This window comes from Lates calcarifer, linkage group LG15 (assembly GCF_001640805.2).
Source record: "Lates calcarifer isolate ASB-BC8 linkage group LG15, TLL_Latcal_v3, whole genome shotgun sequence".
NCBI classification, from domain to species: Eukaryota; Metazoa; Chordata; class Actinopteri; family Centropomidae; genus Lates; species Lates calcarifer.
In genome coordinates this window covers 25,877,007-25,891,981 of record NC_066847.1, presented here as the reverse complement: position 1 = coordinate 25,891,981, position 14,975 = coordinate 25,877,007, and the positions used below count along the sequence as shown (strand labels likewise).

Genomic DNA, 14,975 nt, shown 5'->3' with positions numbered 1-14,975 from the left:
AAATAATCTCTCCTCACTCCCCCTTGCCCTTCCACTTTTTCTACCTCTCTCTTTCTCTTGCAGCAATTCCCCAAGGACACCATTAATGAGGAAATGGTGGAGCTGCTGCAGCCTTATTTTGACATGCCTGACTACAACATTGAGACAGCCAAAAGAGTGTGTGGCAATGTGGCCGGCCTTGCATCCTGGACAAAGGCCATGGCCTCCTTCTTCTCCATTAACAAGGAGGTCTTACCCTTGAAGGTAACATCTAGTGTAGTACAGTGGTGGAAAAAAGTTTTCGGACACCCCAAGCATTTGTGAAATATTGCATTAAGAATCACTCTTAGGTCTTCAAGTGCAATTTCTTTTAGTACAGTCACAGCCAAAATACTAAACAAATCTTAAAAAAGCCATTAAAAACTTGAAATTAATTGGTTCCATATATATTGGGTCATTTTGGTACCAGTGATCCACTAATGAAGGTTGTGCTTTTTATTAAAAGACAGAATTTTTGTTGCTGTGCTTTGTGTCTATATAAAAGTTCTTCAGAGACAAAATGGCTAAAACAAGGAACCTAACACAGGAAACATGCCTGAAGATACAGATTCTCAGCCAGGAAGGGTACAGCTGCCACCAGATAGCCAGGAGGTGCAGGTGCAGTCCTTCAGCAGTTGGATACACTCTGCAGAAATACAGACAAACCAACACAATGGAAGAGAAACAAAGATTTGGGTGTCCAAGGGTTTCTTCAGCAAGAAATGACCGTATCCTGATCCACATGTGCAGGGAAAACTGCCAAATGACATCACAGGAGCTTCAGCAGCAGTGGTCAAACCAAACTGGTGTCCAGTGTTCCACCCGCACTGTATGTGGGTGACTTTTAGATCATGGCTTAAGGTCCTACAAAGCTCTCAAGAAGCCCTGATCAATGAGAGACAGAGGTTAGACCAGCGTCATTGGGCCCAAGCACACAAGAACTAGACAGCCAGGAACTGGAAGAAGATTCTGTGGTCAGATGAGTCCAGTTTCCAGCTTTATCCTCCTCCTGATAATGTGAGGGTACACAGAAGGCCAGGCAAAGCATTATCTTCAGCATGTACAGTACCTACTGTCATGCATGGTGGAGGCAGTATCATGGTTTGGGGATGCATGAGTGCTGCTGGTGTTGGTCATCTCACTGTCTGTGATGGCACATTGAACTCTGCCAAGTATTGTGCCATTCTCGAAACTCACATGCTCCCTTCTGCACGTGCACTGTTCCGTCGAGGTCAAAACTTGATCTTTCATCAAGATAATGCCCCTTACCACACATCCAGGGCCAGTAGAACTTGGCTGCAGGAGCACAGTATCCAGGTCTTAGAGTGGCCAGCTCAAACCCCAGACATGAGCCCCATTGAAAATCTGTAGTGGATAATAAAAAGGTCTGTTTCAAGGCATAAACCAAAGACTTTCGAAGAATTAAAAGCGCTAATTCAAGAAGAATGGGTCAAGATTACTCCTCAACAGTGTGAAAACGTTTTTCCACCACTGTATATCTAGCACAGTGGTTCCCTGGTGCAGCAGAAGGTAAAACAGTTTTATTTGTAGTGACAATTACTTGATATACCAGTATATGGCACTAACAGTAAAATTTAAAATATCCTTCAATTGATTGAGTAGATAAATAATTGAAATTGTCTGTGAGTCCACTGCATACAGACTTCCATCAGCCACTTAAATGTCCCCTCACAAACACATATTATGATGCACCTGTCATCATAATAAACACATACACCGATCAAGATCTGTGTATTGCAGCAGTGCACACACATTCCCTGGGTAAAGTCCATGGCCTCCCACTCTTCCACTCTGATTAATGAAAAACGCTTACAGTGGAGAAGAGAGGTTGTTTTTCTATAGGAAAAGCCTGGGCTACAGAAACAATACAGACTGTCTTTGATATGAATGGATTTATTCAGATTCCCACATTTTGGCAGCAGCAATTTGCTGATGGTGTGTGTAATAGAAGTGCCCCCAAAATTTAAGACAGGCATACAGAGAATTAGGCTTTTATCTACTGATCATGATCATACAAGACTAAAAAAAATGATAAAATAAAATTGAGTGCATCTCAAGTTAAGTTCAGTCCCAGAGTCTATTTGAATATAATCCTGTTTGTACAAACCCATCAATGGATCTCCCCAGACAGACTGCTTGGTCATGAAACTCACTGTACCGGTCATAGTCAGTGATAGACATAAAGATCAAATTTTAAAGAACATATTAAGTAGTATTTGGCAATTTAGATTGTCCAACACATACACACTCACAGAGTACTGGTATAACATCTAGAAAAACAATTGTAAGTTATTTTTCACCAGCTTTGGCTGTTTTCACCTGCTTGCTAAGCCTAGTGATTTCATGCAAATGTCCCTATTTCTTTTTTTTTTTTTTTTTTCTAGTTTGTCTTCCTGCCAGTGCAGTCTGGATGTCTTGTGCATTCTAATCATTTAAAAGCTTCAACTTGCTTAATGTAGTTATACTTTTGGATTATGTTCTCTAAAACTTTGCCTGATGATCACCTCTGCTTGCTCCTCTGTCAGTGAGGTGTTCTTTTTTTAAAACCTGATTTCCATCCCTCCTTGTTTCCAGTTCTAATTTTCCCATTTATTTCACCCTCTGCCAAATCTCATTTTCTCCATCATCTTTGCAAATTTATGTCTCTGAGCAGCCCTGCTTTCTTTTTCAGAACTCTTTTCCCTTATCCCTTTGCTCACTGAGATTCTCTCACTCCTTTTTTGTTCTCTTATTTCCTCTGTCTTTCGCTTTCACACACATACATACACATTCTGTTTTTCTCTTATTATGTACAACCTCCACGAGAACTCTCTGCCTGTCCTCTTTGATCCTGACCTTTTGCTTTGGCATGGAACACAGCCTGGCAAATTGATTTTCTGGTTCCCAGCTCAGTGGTAGCTTCCCTCTAAGCTGGCCAACCAGGCTGCCAGACAGAGATACAGTTGGACAGATAGACAGGCAGGGCTGGTCCTCTCAGATGTCAATTAATATTAAATGAACGCTCCACTCTTCTTCTTCCCCAGGCCACTCAAACACACTGAGACCCACACACTTGGAAATACTCACAACTTTTCTCTACGTCTCTGCCTCTAAACCTCTTGCACTGCTTTCTCCACAGCCCCAGTTCTACCCAGAAAATATTCTTTCTGATTTTCCCCTGTCATCCTTAGCCTCCCTTTCCTCCCCCCTTGACCTTCTCATCACCCCTCTATCGCTGTTTATTTCCAGTCTCTCTCTATCTCCCTCATTTCCTCTTGTAAATCTCTGTTCTTGCATCTCCAGTTTGACTCCTGAATCTGTCCCTACATCTGCATCTGCAGCATATCTTTACACTTCCAAAATCTCAGAAAAACATGTATTTCCTACCTTTTCACCTCCATACTTGTTTACTTTATGCTAACTTATTTAAATTATTTAATCCTCAGTCTTCTGTTTTTTCAGTGACTTTCATGAAAAAACATTTTTTTGCTCTCTAGACAGAACTGTCCCAATTTGTCCTCTAAATAAAGCACTCCCATCACCATTCCTCCCTCTCTTTTACCGGTCAAATCTATCTTATCTTCACCTCATCTGGTCTTTCTTTTATTTTGCCTTTTCTCTCCCTTTATCTCTGACCATGAGCCCTGCAGGCTTTTTATGTGGCATAAAGGAATCACAGATCCTTTTGTCCCCCCACCCCCCCACCCTGCCTTTCTTTTTTAGGCTAACTTGGCAGTGCAGCAGAATCGTCTAGCCATAGCTAATGTGGACCTTCAGAAGGCTCAGGCTGAGCTGGATGCCAAACAGGCAGAGCTGGATGTGGTACAGGGGGAGTATGAGAAGGCTATGATGGAGAAACAGGTCAGTAGTTTTAGTTAGCCTCCTCAAAACACATAAATCAGTTCACCACAGAAAAAAAGGAACAGTATGTGCTCAAAAGACATCTGAAACAATTGAATCATGTGATATAAAGCAGATGTAAAACGATTTATTAAAAGTATGTTACTGCTTCTACACATGGAGCTTTGTACCATTATCTTTTAATTTAAAAATGTAGTAAATACAAAAGGAATCTGCTTTTCTTTTTGAAGACTAATTAATGAACATCAGATTTCACATTTAAAATTTTCTACAACTAGTCTGTTCCACTGAAGCCCCATTATATGATGAGGACTTACAATATTAATTCTGCTTAGCTGAGTTTTACTAGCACACAGAATTGCACCACTGGATCCAAACTGGAGATTCCATTTTCTTTTGTAAGTCACTTAATGGCTGGCACAGGTGTCTTTGTGCTTTATTGATTCAGTTCATAATTTCCTGGAACGATAATATTTCATTCTGTATCTCAGCTCACCCATGTCCTTTTAAAGCAGCAGTATATTTTTTTTTCCCTTACAATGTATTTATATGTATAAACAAAGGATAAAACATTTTGTCCACAAGAGAAAAAAAAAATTAATACAATAATTAGTATATGTACCTGTGCATATTTGTTAAATATAATTAACTTGTTGCTGATGTTATAATATTATCTTCATAATACTATTTTAGGCAAATATCAGCACTTTATTAAATGAGCTGCCACTTTATTTAAATAGATGAGCTGAACTGAAATGTTTACTTTCTTTAAAGTAACTACTACTTTCTTTAAACACAGATAACCTGGAACAAAAATGGAGAAATGACTCAATCTGAGTTACCCAAGTGCCACTTTTTAAATTAATTCAGCTAACACCAGCAGTACACTGTTAATTGTATGTGTACAACACAACATCAGTACTATCCGTTCTGTGAGAAATAACAGCAGGTAAATAGAACAGTATTTGCATCAGCACTCCCTGATTAGGACAGCACAAGTTGACTCTCTTTATAATTTTGTGATTAAGACGCAGAGCTGTTCATCTCCAGGGGCCGAAAGCAAGACTGAAGGCCTTGCTACAGAAGTGTATGAGGCTCAGACAGTGGCTCTGAGAAAGGCTGACTCAGACAGTGTTTATTGATATTGGTGTTAGACAAACAACCTTATTTTTGGCTGTGAACATTTTGGATAGATAGGACAAACGTACTGACAGAAAATACAAACACATCCATCGCAGGTTCACAAGTTCATTGTGCATGCACGTCTTACCCTGCATGGGGTAAGAGGTAGATGCCTTTCCTTTCACTGGACTAACATATATAGACAGACAACATTCACACCTACAGGTAAATTAGAGTTTAAATGAAACTACCCTGTATGTCTTTGTTCTGAGGCACATGGAGAAAAGCCAAACAGTGATAAAGAATAGAATGAAAGAATATGAAAATATATTTGTCATCAGCTTTATACACATCTTGAGTCCTATTGTGCTGGGATTAAAAGGGATCTCAAGTCACAAAGGATTATGGATTATTTCAACACTGATATGAACATGCACTCTTTGTCCACATACAAAGACTTGAGATTGGTATAAATACTTACAGACATACACAGAGTTAATGGTTGAATGAGACTTAAATGGATGGATCAATGAAGAGACAGCTGGACACATCAACCTGCTGACCTGTTTATCTGCTCTCCCTTCCTATCAGGCACTATTGGAGGATGCCGAGCGCTGCAGACACAAAATGCAGACGGCGTCCAGTCTTATCAGTGGTCTTGCTGGCGAGAAGGAGAGATGGACAGAGCAGAGCAAAGAGTTTGCTGCCCAAACCAAACGCCTTGTTGGTGGGACTTCTAAACTTGTTGTTCAAAAAAGAAAAATGTCTCTGCAACTGATTAATTCTGTATCATTTGTAAGATTGATTTGTTTGTGTGATTTGTGAAACGTTTGAATGAGTCATGATTTGACACCATTTCTGTTGGAAGATTAAACAAGTTATTTTTGAATTAATGGCCTATGGAGTATAAGCCTAATATTTCAGATTACCAACAATGTGTTCAAAATGTTACTGTTTGATTTGACATTTAATTCCTAATTTTACTTTTTATTGCATTAACAAAACCTGCCACAGCCTTTCCTCCACAATAGGCTGTTTTCTGATTGTGCTGGCATTACATTTCCAGACATCAATGACAACGTTCAACAACACCTTTGTCTTCTTGATCCAGGTGACGTTCTTCTAGCCACAGCATTCCTCTCGTACTCTGGCCCCTTCAATCAGGAGTTTCGTAATCTCTTACTGAGTGACTGGCAGCGGGAGTTGAAGCAGCGTCGCATCCCGTTTGGCAACAATCTCAATCTGACTGAGCTGCTCATTGACGCACCCACTGTTAGCGAATGGAACCTCCAGGTCTGTGATCTGTTTTGGTAACTACTGTTGACCAAATTGACTGAAATTTTTAGTGCATGCTGGTGTTATATATACACTATGTATGTCTCTTTCTCAACCCAACTGGACACTCAGTGTTTGTCTTTACACTGAATTCACTAAATTAATAAAACATCAGCATTATCACCAAAATCACTGCCTACCAAGTATGGAGTTAAAGAAACTTCTCTCTTTGAAACATAGTATACCTTGAAGTATATTTTCTATGAAGACCCTACATTGCAGTTGTCTGAATAAGGTTCTAATTTCAGTATTAATTTTTTGGCTTTCTTTATAGGATAAATGTATTAATAATTTAAATGTTTGCTACTACTAAATCAAATACTGCATAGCAACATAGAATACTAAAATAAAAACTAAAGAACAGATTGTTTATGTGCATATATAAGGACATAAGGACTGAGCTTCACCAGCAATTTCTCTGGTGTCTTACAGGGGCTTCCCAGTGATGACCTTTCCATTCAGAATGGCATAATTGTCACCAAGGCTGCCCGCTTCCCCCTCCTTATTGACCCACAGATACAGGGGAAAATCTGGATCAAGAACAAGGAGGCCAGAAATGAGCTGCAGGTTTGGGATACACTCAATAACCCATAATGAAAGTGATGAGACAAAATTTAAACTCCTTGGGCAGAACTCCTAAGTCTAGTTAACACAGCTTTGAATCTACCCAAGAAGACATGAAGCTATAAATGTTGCCAAAGGGGCCTTTTATATAGTATTGAATATAAGGGTCTCAGTACTTCATAAATGAGAGATTTTAGTTTCAATAATTAAGGAAAAAAAATCAAAAAAAATATTTTTGCTTTTTCATAATGGATTAGTAAGTATAGATTGATGAGCAAAAATTTCAGTTTAGTCCATGTAAAATTAAATAAAGACAATAATGTGTTTACTACATTCTAAAATGTACAATGAGGATTTTAGATTCATTTACATTATAGAAGAATAACAGCAACATTCTGGTGGGTCTATCAGCCATGTTGCATAGTCATCCACTGATGGCCTGCAGTGTGTCAAGCTATTGTTTCAGTGTTTTGATATAATAATGCAGAATTGCCAAATATGAAAATGAAACAAAATAGTGTTTCATAAATTAGATGCTCAACTCAACTACACCCACCTTATGTCAGTATTTCAGTGTCATTACTGTTTTTATGGCTCTATTTCTAGTACCATATTAATTTTTCCATCTCCTGTGCCAGTTTTGTAATGTGACATTTTGATTTTCAGCAGCCTCTAAAATCTTCTCATTACTTGAAGTAATAATCCTAGATTCTCAGCCTCTGTAGTCTTCTGTTTGCCCTCAAATTCTTTCCGTTTTCCAACATGCTTTTCCTTTTGTACATTGCCTTGAAAAAGTACTGCAAAATTTTGCAGACGTAATAAGACCAGCCAAGGTCACTGGCCCTGTTAGGGGCAATCTCTGAGCTGAGTGAATGCATTCTGCAGTCCTATTATAAGTGTCCTGACACATTTCCACAAGCTGTGGGTTCAACCCCTTTCCACAAGTGACCTCATCTATATATTTTTTTTTTCATTAGGTTTTCTAAAAATGTCTCACCTTAAAAAGTGATGTATTATTAGTTTGGATAGTCACAATCCCCAGACAGAGGCTGGCTGGCTTATAGCTTAGGAGGAATGAAGTCATGATTGCATTATAAAATCAACACATTTTTGTCTCTGTCACACATACTTGAGATTTGCCCCAGTTTTGGCCATATTACTGTAATACAACTATAAAAAGGATGGGGGTTTCCAGCTGCCAAGTGCAGTACACAAATGCCATTTTTAAATCCATCTGTTAATTAGAGGTTTACTTTTTTGATTCTAGATCACCTCACTTAACCATAAGTACTTCAAGAACCACCTGGAAGATAGTCTGTCTCTTGGGCGTCCCCTTTTGATCGAGGATGTAGGGGAGGAGTTGGACCCTGCGCTTGACAACATCCTTGAGAAAAACTTCATCAAAACAGGTTCCACTTACAAGGTAATGTGGCAGAAATAACCCTCCTAAGACTCCCATATATCAGATATTTATTTATTTTTGTTACCTTGGTTAGAAAAGTATGAAATGGGCAGGTGTGTTTTGAGAGTTGGTGGGAGGCATGATGGGACTTGGCCAGTTCCCTCCTGCCATGCCAGCTGTCACACCTGCACTGACGCAGGTTGATTAGCTCAGACAGAGGAAAACAAGTCTGCTCACTGACACTGCACAACATGGGTAGTGCTGGCTGGAGGTGGAGAGGGTCTTTGCTTTCTCTAATCGTGCCAGCTGGAGCACCTGTCCCAAACCATGTTAACTGTCTGGGGACAGATTAAAATGTGCTCAGTGAGCTTGGTCTTTCATAGAGAGTGTGTTTTATTATTTGCAGCCTGAGTGACTGCACAGACTAATATCTTCCTTTTTTGCTACGTCAGTGGTTTAAATGATTTCCAGTTTTCCTACTTTTATTTTGCTCTTTGTGGTGTTAGACAAGTTCAGTAGCACTAGCTGTTGTTTAAAAAAAAAAAAAAAAAAGAGATAAAAGAAAAGAAAATAGGTTTTACAACTTAGACCAAGGTCAAGTACAGAAACAGATTTGACTTGGGTATTGAAATAAAAGAAGAAAATCATCTCCTCTTTTTCTTTCTCTTTTATTTTTGTTTCTTTTTGGGGGCAGAACTGTTAATGACACTTTAGATACTTGCTCTCAAACATAACCAAAAGACTCAAGGACTTACTTTTGTCTCTGACATTGACATTTTGTGTTGCCAAATAAATTAAACAGTCACTTTAACTGATACTTTACTGCTTTAAAATGTTGTTGATGGCATCAGTGGTACTGATAGAAAATTAAATTGGTGAGGTGATTTACTGATGAGGTTCTGTAGGTAAGTTTTTCATTTTATGTAATTCAAGTATGCAGCAGTTAAGTGTGAGATGAGAAGAACATTTTAACATCCAGGCAAACCAAATCAGGCCTTAAGTATCCACATTAGTGAGGTCATCTAATAAGTACTTAAAGTTATTTCAAATGACATCTAATAGACAAACATAATGTTCCTGCATGTAATTACTAGCCACACTCAAACTGATTTCTACCATGGCAAGTCTAATGAATGAGTCCATCATGAGAGTGTAGTGTAGAGTGTATAGAGGGTCTCACTGGCTTTGAGAAACTGCATTTCCTGTTGATGGGAAGTGAAATCCAATATTTAGCCTCCTCCGTGGTTGATATCTTTTGCTTTTGCTCTTTTCATTTGTGGCTGGATGGTGAAAAATAGACCACACTCACTGTCTCAGCATCCTAATTTCCTGTAATGTTCCTTTGGAGCTAGATATTTTTAATTTGGGAAATTGCAGTGCATGGTCTGAATGGTTCTTATTGGTCTGCATTTTATTAGCCAAAATGGCAACCCTGAAGCAAGCTTTGGACATGAATTCTGGGTATTACAGGAAATACAGAATTGTGCATGACGAGGAAACACTCTAAATTGGTCTCTTGGCCAATAAATTGGTTTGAACTTTCCAAAAAGCAATTTTATTGCACACTTTTCTGTCTTGCCTGTAAAGATTTGAGCAATAATTTCCACAAAACACAATTAAGAGGTCAGTGTAAATGCATTGTTTTTGATTTTTTTTTTCATCCAGATAACCATTAACTAACCATTAACTTAAGTTATTGAATTGTGTATCACAACAAGGATGGATTTTTACATTTTTCACTGTGATTCTTCTCTCACTGTCACTCTCGCTAACACAAATATGCACACACTCACATATGCACACACACAGACATACAAACACACACAGACACAGAAAACTAAATCATACAGATTGTAAAAGATTTTGAGAGAGGAAAAATGAAAGTGTGCTTACAGGCATTTCTCTCTCTCTCATTATCGCCTCTCACCTCCTGGCTCTGGCTGATGCTGGTTATTCAGCAGCTGACACTGCAGCTGCCTCCCTCTTGTCTCATACATACATCAAACAATCACATGTGCATGTACTCACACATGCATAGAACATAAAGTTCAACTGCAGGAAAGCATGTGCACCCTCACACCCCATGGTGATTGCAACACAGCACACTCAACTAGAGGAGTCTTTGCTACCTAATAAGATGAGTAAAGGTGTCTATGCGTCTCTCTCTCCCACCCTCCCCTGAAAAGCTTTAAATTCTATTAATATCCTGGTGTGAGGAGGAAGTGAAGGTGTCTGGGGCCAACAGCTCCAGGGAAAAACCGGCAGATGGATAATTAGAAGTTATACTGTCATGAGTAATTAAATGCTGATCAGAGCAAACACAAGCACACATCCATGCACATACACAGATCAGTGAAAGCATACACACACAGGAAATGTTTATGAGCAGCTGTATAACCTGCAATGCATGTGCTTGCTGACACAAAGACACCTTTATTCTATTTGTCAGCATGACCTTTTCATACATTTACAGACCTGTGGTATCTGTTGAAATGAGTGACTATCATGACAAATGTGTGGTTATATGTTGTATTCTTCTTGAAGTGGTTTAGAAAGGAGTTAGATGAATAATCAAGAAAAATACTGTAAGTGAACTTCCCTAAAAAGTTGCTTCCTACTGTGCATGTGCTTTTGATATGCAGGTGTATAGGTGTTTTATGTCAAATTTGTGCGCTTTATTTTGTCATTGTACTGATAATATAGTTCATATTCTAAATAAGGAATGATTATTTCTCACTCTCTCTGTTTTTCTTTTTGCAGGTGAAAGTGGGTGACAAAGAGATGGATGTGATGAAGGGTTTTAGGCTATATGTGACCACCAAGCTGCCTAACCCGGCTTACACCCCTGAAATCAGTGCACGCACCTCCATCATTGATTTCACTGTCACCATGAGAGGACTGGAGGACCAGTTGTTGGGCAGAGTCATCCTCACAGAAAAACAGGTAGAATTACTGTGAAGCAAAATGGAAGCCACTACTGTGAATATGTATTAGCTACTTATTTAATTTGTGATGTGCTATTACATTGTGACCAATTAGTTTATTTCAGTATGTTTCTTCAGAGACTTATGTATCTCTGACTCAGTGCAACTTGCTTAGATCCCTATAGTTCCTTGAAAACCCTCAGAGACCATTTAAATGCAGGCTCACATCACCTCTCCCTACTGCGTATCTCATTTTCTCTCTTGAGCAAGCACAAACTGTGTGACAGTATAACTGTGAGGTTATTATCACCCATTAAATATAGAACATGGCAATCATTACACTCCTTAGACACAGTGTGAAGAAACAACCACACACCCAGAAATAGTGTGCATATGTTCCAATACCAAATATACACACAAAGACACCAAAAGTATCGGGGACTTGATTACTCCATTCCGAGCAATAGAAATGCACCTAATGTAGAGGACTCATTGATTGTAACTGTGAAAGGACAGTACAGAAGGCCATTTTCTCTTTAGTAATGGCTGATCATCAGATGAGGGATTTAAGCCAGATGGGAGAAGTGGCTCAGTAGTAAATATGGATTTAATCATAATGGGAGCTGAAGCTACTGTCTCAGCTAAAGAGCCGGCATCTATGCAGTTCAGCTTTCACAAGCCCAACAAGTTATTTGCTTCCACTTTATGTCACAGCTCCTGTGTGTAGATCGTAGATGTTCTTCCAGTTTCACCTCACAGTCAGTTATCTTGACCATAAATATTTTGACAGTGAAAATATACTGAAGAGCTAAAATATAAAACACCGTTTATTTGATAGAGGCTTACATTTCCCATGGTTTTACTGTGGGTGAGGGAGGGTTTGGTTCATGCTTCCGGATGAGTACATTCTCTTTAATTCATGAAGTGTCAGCATGACATTCAGGGCAGTGGCACTTATTATTGTCAACTGAGTGCTGAAGCAAGAATCAGTACTTCTGTGTTGACTCTTTTATTTCCTCATTCTTTAGTGGATTTAGGGAACACTGAGAAATAATATTTGTTCTAAACTTAGACATTTTTAATTTGTTTTTCATAAAGAAATCATGTGAGGTGACTCAATCTCATAAAAATATGCCATATTGAAACAGATACTGTGGCTTTTATGAAAGTAAGCTTTTATTCTAACAGTGTAATTGATTCGAAACTCATCAGCTAGTGTTACAGTAGTGATACCTTGTGACAAATTTGGTCTGGATAATGAGATGAATTCTGCAGGTACTTGACTTTCATCTTGCCCAGATCCAGGTCAAAGTGTCAACTTACAGTATGTCATGATCTAAAAGGCATTTAATTTGCTGATCAAATTCATGCTCCTCAGGGAGGTTAAACCCTTTTTGATTTTAATGATCCAGTGGCCACTCTTATAACCTGTATGTTTGTGTTTTTCTCTTATCTGTGATTTTATGACACCAGGAATTGGAGAAGGAGAGGACAGACCTCTTAGAAGATGTGACATCTAACAAGAGAAAGATGAAAGAGTTAGAGGACAACCTCCTGTACCGACTGACCAGCACACAGGCAAGGAAATACATCTCAAGCTGTGATGTATCAGAAAACATTCTGAAATAACATTGAATCTGTCTGACGTAAGGATTCAGGCACATGATAAGCATTAGTGTGGATACTGTGGCAGTGTCTGGAGCAACCGTTGTACATTATTATTTTTAATTTGAAAACCAGTTTATCTGATTGCTAGTGCAGACTGTTGACATGTTGACATTTGCTGGAAAATATTCTCATCTGGAGTGCCTGCGTTTGTTCAGGAAAGAGAGTAGCGGGAATGAGGTCACCAATGGACGAATAAGAAAAAAAATGTTCATGTACATCTGTGCCAGCTATGTCTCTAATACTGAACTTTATTACCATAGTAATGCCATGAGTAATGTTCCCATTTTCATTCATTTTCTGACATGCAAATATCTCTTTTTGTAGGGTTCACTGGTGGATGATGAGAGCCTGATTCTTGTCCTTGGCAACACCAAACGCACAGCTGAAGAGGTCACTCAGAAATTACAGATTGCTGCTGAGACCGAGATCCAGATTAATGCTGCCAGAGAGGAGTACCGTCCTGGTAGGTCATGACAACTGGCTCAAATGCAGAATTTACACTTTTTTTTTTGTCTGCCTGCCAAGTTTCTGTCAATATTCAATTGGACAAAAATGATTCATTTTCAGTGTGTAATTCAGCTCAAGCAATGACAAACATGGATACTTTCCAAGAGAATATTTCCACATCACTCAAACCCCTTATAACAGATATGCAGTGAAGACTGCACACCCTTTGGAATTACTTGGTTTTCTGCATTAATTGGTGATAAAATGTGATATGATCTTCATCAAAGTCAAATTCATAGTCAGCAAAGTCAGACTGTGGGACTCGGCCCAATAATGGGCCCAGTTATCTTGTAGTGTGTACCACGCTTTAGCTGGGCACCCACTTCTAGGGAGTATAGCCACAGAACTAAATCATCTCCATTTATAGACAGTTTGTCTGTGGACTCACAAATATCTAAACTCTTTGAGATTACTTTGTGACCTTTTCCAGCTTTATGCAAATAAACAATTCTTGATAGCAAGATTTGAGATCTCTTTTTTGCAAGGCATGATTCACATCAGATGGGAATAGCAAACTTTTTTATAGGCCAAAGTAGCTCTAACCTCCAATCTGGTTTCATTGATTGGACTTCAGTTTTACTAACTCCTGACTCCAATTAGCTTTTGTTGATGTCATGAGCTAGAAGTTCACACACTTTTTCCTACCTACATTGTGAATGTTTCAGTGACGTATTCAATATGGACAAGAGCAATACAACAATTTTTGAGTTAGTAATAAAATCCTCTGTCAGTCTGTACTACAACTGATGAAGTAAACAAATATTGTGTAACAAGATTTTTTTCTTCATAAATAAAGGCCATACATAGAATAAACAGACAAGTTACAAACATGAGCCTTAACAATAACATTTCTTTTGCCATTACTATTGCAATTGTTGTGTTTGTGTGTTTTCAGTGGCCACCAGGGGCAGTATCCTGTACTTCCTCATCACTGAAATGAGTATGGTGAATGTTATGTATCAGACCTCTCTGAGACAATTCCTGGGACTTTTTGACCTTTCTCTGGCTAGGTGAGAATACTCTGCTATTTGCTGCTCTTTTTAATGAATCAGTTTCTTTTATAAACAATGTTTATATATATCTTTTTATAAACTTTTTAAACATGACAAGTTATGATTGAGACATACATAATGTGGAGCTTTCAGGGTGATGCAGAGAAGGGGACTCTTGAACTAGATCTCTGTAGCACAAATAAAACTTTGTGGTTGAAAATACAGGAGATAATGAGGTAAATAGGGACTTATTTAGTATCTTTTGAATTACTACAATTCAGCTTATGTTATAGGTGGAAGCTATTGTCACTACAGATTGACAGATTGGACATTGAATTTGTTCTGTGTCATTTATACATTTACATACATACATACATATATATACATATTTAACACCAATATCCTTAATGCCTAGATCTTTTCATGTAATTTATTGTTACCAAGCGCCACAGACATCTTGAACCTCACAGCCACTGTTAACACACAAGTCAATAAACCAAAAACGGACTGCAGTGTGCTTATTAGTTTAACCAATCGGAACATGCTGTGATCTCTAGTTTGTATTTGATTTGTAGGAGTTAA

The 14,975-nt window shown here is 38.5% G+C and overlaps 1 protein-coding gene across 1 annotated transcript in view; it reads left to right on the top strand.

Moving 5' to 3' along the window:
• The window catches only part of dnah5 (dynein, axonemal, heavy chain 5), a 92,563-nt gene that overhangs the window by 59,299 nt on the left and 18,289 nt on the right, over positions 1–14,975 (top strand). Inside the window, exons 66-75 of the mRNA XM_051076074.1 lie at positions 64–243; positions 3,742–3,879; positions 5,593–5,728; positions 6,113–6,294; positions 6,769–6,903; positions 8,168–8,323; positions 11,063–11,245; positions 12,700–12,804; positions 13,219–13,357; positions 14,297–14,411. Coding sequence (XP_050932031.1) covers positions 64–243; positions 3,742–3,879; positions 5,593–5,728; positions 6,113–6,294; positions 6,769–6,903; positions 8,168–8,323; positions 11,063–11,245; positions 12,700–12,804; positions 13,219–13,357; positions 14,297–14,411 — 1,469 coding nt within the window. The remainder of the gene's footprint in view (positions 1–63; positions 244–3,741; positions 3,880–5,592; positions 5,729–6,112; positions 6,295–6,768; positions 6,904–8,167; positions 8,324–11,062; positions 11,246–12,699; positions 12,805–13,218; positions 13,358–14,296; positions 14,412–14,975) is intronic.